This window comes from Kryptolebias marmoratus, linkage group LG10 (assembly GCF_001649575.2).
Source record: "Kryptolebias marmoratus isolate JLee-2015 linkage group LG10, ASM164957v2, whole genome shotgun sequence".
In the NCBI taxonomy this organism is placed as follows: Eukaryota; Metazoa; Chordata; class Actinopteri; order Cyprinodontiformes; family Rivulidae; genus Kryptolebias; species Kryptolebias marmoratus.
In genome coordinates, this window is record NC_051439.1 from 23,225,252 (window position 1) to 23,228,428 (window position 3,177).

Consider the following 3,177-nt stretch of genomic DNA (forward strand, 5'->3'; position numbering starts at 1 on the left):
CCTGTCACCTGGGACTTCCTGTCACCTGAGACTTCCTGTCCCCTGAGACTTCCTGTCCCCTGAGACTTCCTGTCACCTGGGACTTCCTGTCACCTGGGACTTCCTGTCCCCTGAGACTTACTGTCACCGGGGGCTTCCTGTCACCTGGGACGTCCTGTCACCTGAGACTTCCTGTCCCCTGAGACTTCCTATCCCCTGAGACTTACTGTCACCGGGGACTTCCTGTCACCTGAGACTTCCTGTCCCCTGAGACTTCCTGTCTCCTGGGACTTCCTGTCATCTGCCTCCTTCAACCTTCAGCTTACCCAGCAGGATGCAGTAAAACTGATTATTTTATTGACACGTTCACTTTAACTTCTTCAGCTGATATTTTTGTAGTGAAATGTATTTTTTCTGAATAAAAATGAAAAGAATTAAATGATTAATGTGAGTCTTCTGTTACTAAGATGTAAACATGGTTCAGACAACGAGCAGGAAGATGACTGAGCCTCCATCAGAATGGATCGGTTCCCTGAGTGTGTGTGTGTGTGTGTGTGTGTGTGTGTGTGTGTGTGTGTGTGCAGATCGATGCGCTCAGACTAAATAAACTGCAGCTTTATAGAAGCTGTAAAAGACAAACTGATCCCAGGCCTGAGGACACAAACACAGACCTTCAGCAGGTTCTGTTTGGGTCCAAACGGTTCTACCTGAACCTCAGCAGATACCAGCAGCTTGGACCAGAAACACGACTGATGGAAGGTCGGCTGATCTGAGTTCAGGTTGGTTCTGCAGCCCGTTCTGTCGGACCTTCAAGCCAGGGAACCGGGTCCACCTAAAGGTTCTTGTGTCGAACAGAATGAAACCAGAACCGTTTGGACCCGAAACATCGATTCAGACACAAAAAACATCTGGAACATCAGCTGATTCAGACAAAGGGGGGAGTTTATTTCAGAATTTAAAAAGTTCAGAGGAGATTCTCCTGGACCTGGACCTGGACATGGTCTCTGGTGTTTGGAAGACCTCTCTGGTTTTTCTCTGTTTGGCTGTTAAAATCTAACAATAAAAGGTTTTATTTTGAAAGGACAGGCAGATGTCATTGTTGATGACGTCACTGCAGTGGGTGTGTCTCGTGTGAGGGGGCGGGGTTTAGAGGTTTCAGTTGGAGGCTGGGTCCGGAGGATCAGTGGGTCCAGAGGATCCGGACGGAGAGGCTGATGGTGGGACGGGTTCCGGTCTTGTTTCTCACCGGTGGTTCTGGTCCGTGTTGGGTTCGACCCGAACACAGACCTGAAGGACTCCCTGGATTCATCTGGACCCGGACTGAGCTGCAGGACCGTTACCCGTTACCCCCTGGCTGGGGGTGGCTTTTGGATCGGAACCGGATTTGTGTCCAGGTGAGGGTCTGCAGGAGTCCTGGTCTCACCACGATGCTCCCGAACTCCTCCGAGTCCGGTTCTGGTTAATCCTGCAGAGAGACACATGCCCCAGTCCGAACCCTCCAGGCGGGACCGAGCTCCGGACCGCCTGGATCCGGAGCGGCCCTGCTCGGCTCGGGACCGGCTGGACCTGATCGGCTTGGTTCTGGGAGAACTGGACTTCCTCCGGCAGAGACAGGAGCTGCTGGTCCGGACCGCCCTGCAGGAGGAGGAGGAGGTCCAGGAGGCTCAGCTGGACTCTGAGGAGAACATCCTGGTTCTGGTAGGTTCCGAACCTTCTGCTGAGCCCAGTCAGAACCGGGACGGGGAGGGGACGTTTCAGCTTTTAGGAACAAAAACCAGCTGAGATTAATTTAGGATCAGAAGCAGCTGATTAAACAACTAAAGTAAAGCTGCTGCAGCTGTTTTATTCTGACAGTCAGGTTATCATATTCTGAAACTCCTCTACCACAGGAAGTGCTACAGCTAGCTGCTGCTGTATGTGTTTGTAAATAACTGCAGTAAGATTTAGAGGTTAGGTCAGAGTTTTGGCTGATGTCGGGTCAGAGTTTCGGCTGATCTTAGGTCAGAGTTTCAGGTGATCTTAGGTCAGTGTTTCGGCTGATGTCAGGTCAGAGTTTCGGCTGATGTTGGGTCAGGGTTTTGGCTGATATCAGGTCAGTTTCGGCTGATGTCGGGTCAGAGTTTCGGCTGATTTCAGGTCAGAGTTTTGGCTGATGTCAGGTCAGGGTTTTGGCTGATGTCGGGTCAGGTTTTCGGCTGATGTCGGGTCAGTTTTGGCTGATGTCAGGTCAGAGTTTTGGCTGATGTCGGGTCAGTTTTGGCTGATGTCAGGTCAGAGTTTTGGCTGATGTCGGGTCAGAGTTTCGGCTGATGTCAGGTCAGAGTTTCGGCTGATGTTGGGTCAGAGTTTTGGCTGATGTCGGGTCAGAGTTTCGGCTGATGTCGGGTCAGAGTTTCGGCTGATGTCAGGTCAGGGTTTTGGCTGATGTCAGGTCAGAGTTTCGGCTGATGTTGGGTCAGAGTTTTGGCTGATGTCAGGTCAGGGTTTCGGCTGATGTCAGGTCAGAGTTTCGGCTGATGTTGGGTCAGAGTTTTGGCTGATGTCAGGTCAGGGTTTCGGCTGATGTCAGGTCAGAGTTTCGGCTGATGTTTGGTCAGAGTTTTGGCTGATGTCGGGTCAGGGTTTCGGCTGATGTCAGGTCAGAGTTTTGGCTGATGTCAGGTCAGAGTTTCGCCTGATGTCGGGTCAGGGTTTCGGCTGATGTTGAGTCAGTTTCGGCTGATGTCGGTGTAACCAGTGTTTGTGTCTGTTTCTGTCAGAAGCGTCTGAGGAGGAGAGATGCTGCTCTGATCACTCAGCTGCAGCAGCTGGACCAACAGATCCACGAGCTGCGATTGGACACTGAGGCGTCACATGACCAGCCGGAGGCCGACAGCAGACCGAGCTCAGGTAAAACATCTCACCTGTTGGTTGCTTCTGGTCCAAACACCGACAGAGACTCAGAGACCAGCAGGAAGTTCTCCTCTCAGATCAAAGGTCTGAATTATGAAAGAAAATCTAAATATTTCAGATGAAACCATCAAAGTTCAAATAAAAAGTTTCTAAGAAGAAAGTCGACTTTTTTAGACAGAAAACCTGGAGCTAAAAGGTTAAAGTAGGAGATTAGAACGAAGGCTCACATCAAGATCCAGGTCTAGGTCTGTGGGTCTGTAGGTCTGTGGGTCTGTAGGTCTGTGGGTCTGTGGGTCTGTAGGTCTG

The 3,177-nt window shown here is 50.9% G+C and overlaps 1 protein-coding gene across 2 annotated transcripts in view; it reads left to right on the forward strand.

The window, feature by feature from the left end:
• Positions 1-938: 938 nt before the first annotated feature.
• The window catches only part of dact1 (dishevelled-binding antagonist of beta-catenin 1), an 8,989-nt gene continuing 6,750 nt past the window's right edge, over positions 939-3,177 (forward strand). The window contains exons 1-2 of one of the 2 annotated variants that reach the window (XM_017407765.3): positions 939-1,677; positions 2,742-2,868. In XM_017407765.3, the coding sequence (XP_017263254.1) occupies positions 1,459-1,677; positions 2,742-2,868 (346 nt within the window). In that variant the 5' untranslated portion in view covers positions 939-1,458. Of the gene's footprint in view, positions 1,678-2,738; positions 2,869-3,177 lie in introns of both variants that reach the window. The other variant, XM_017407764.3, reaches the window with a different exon arrangement.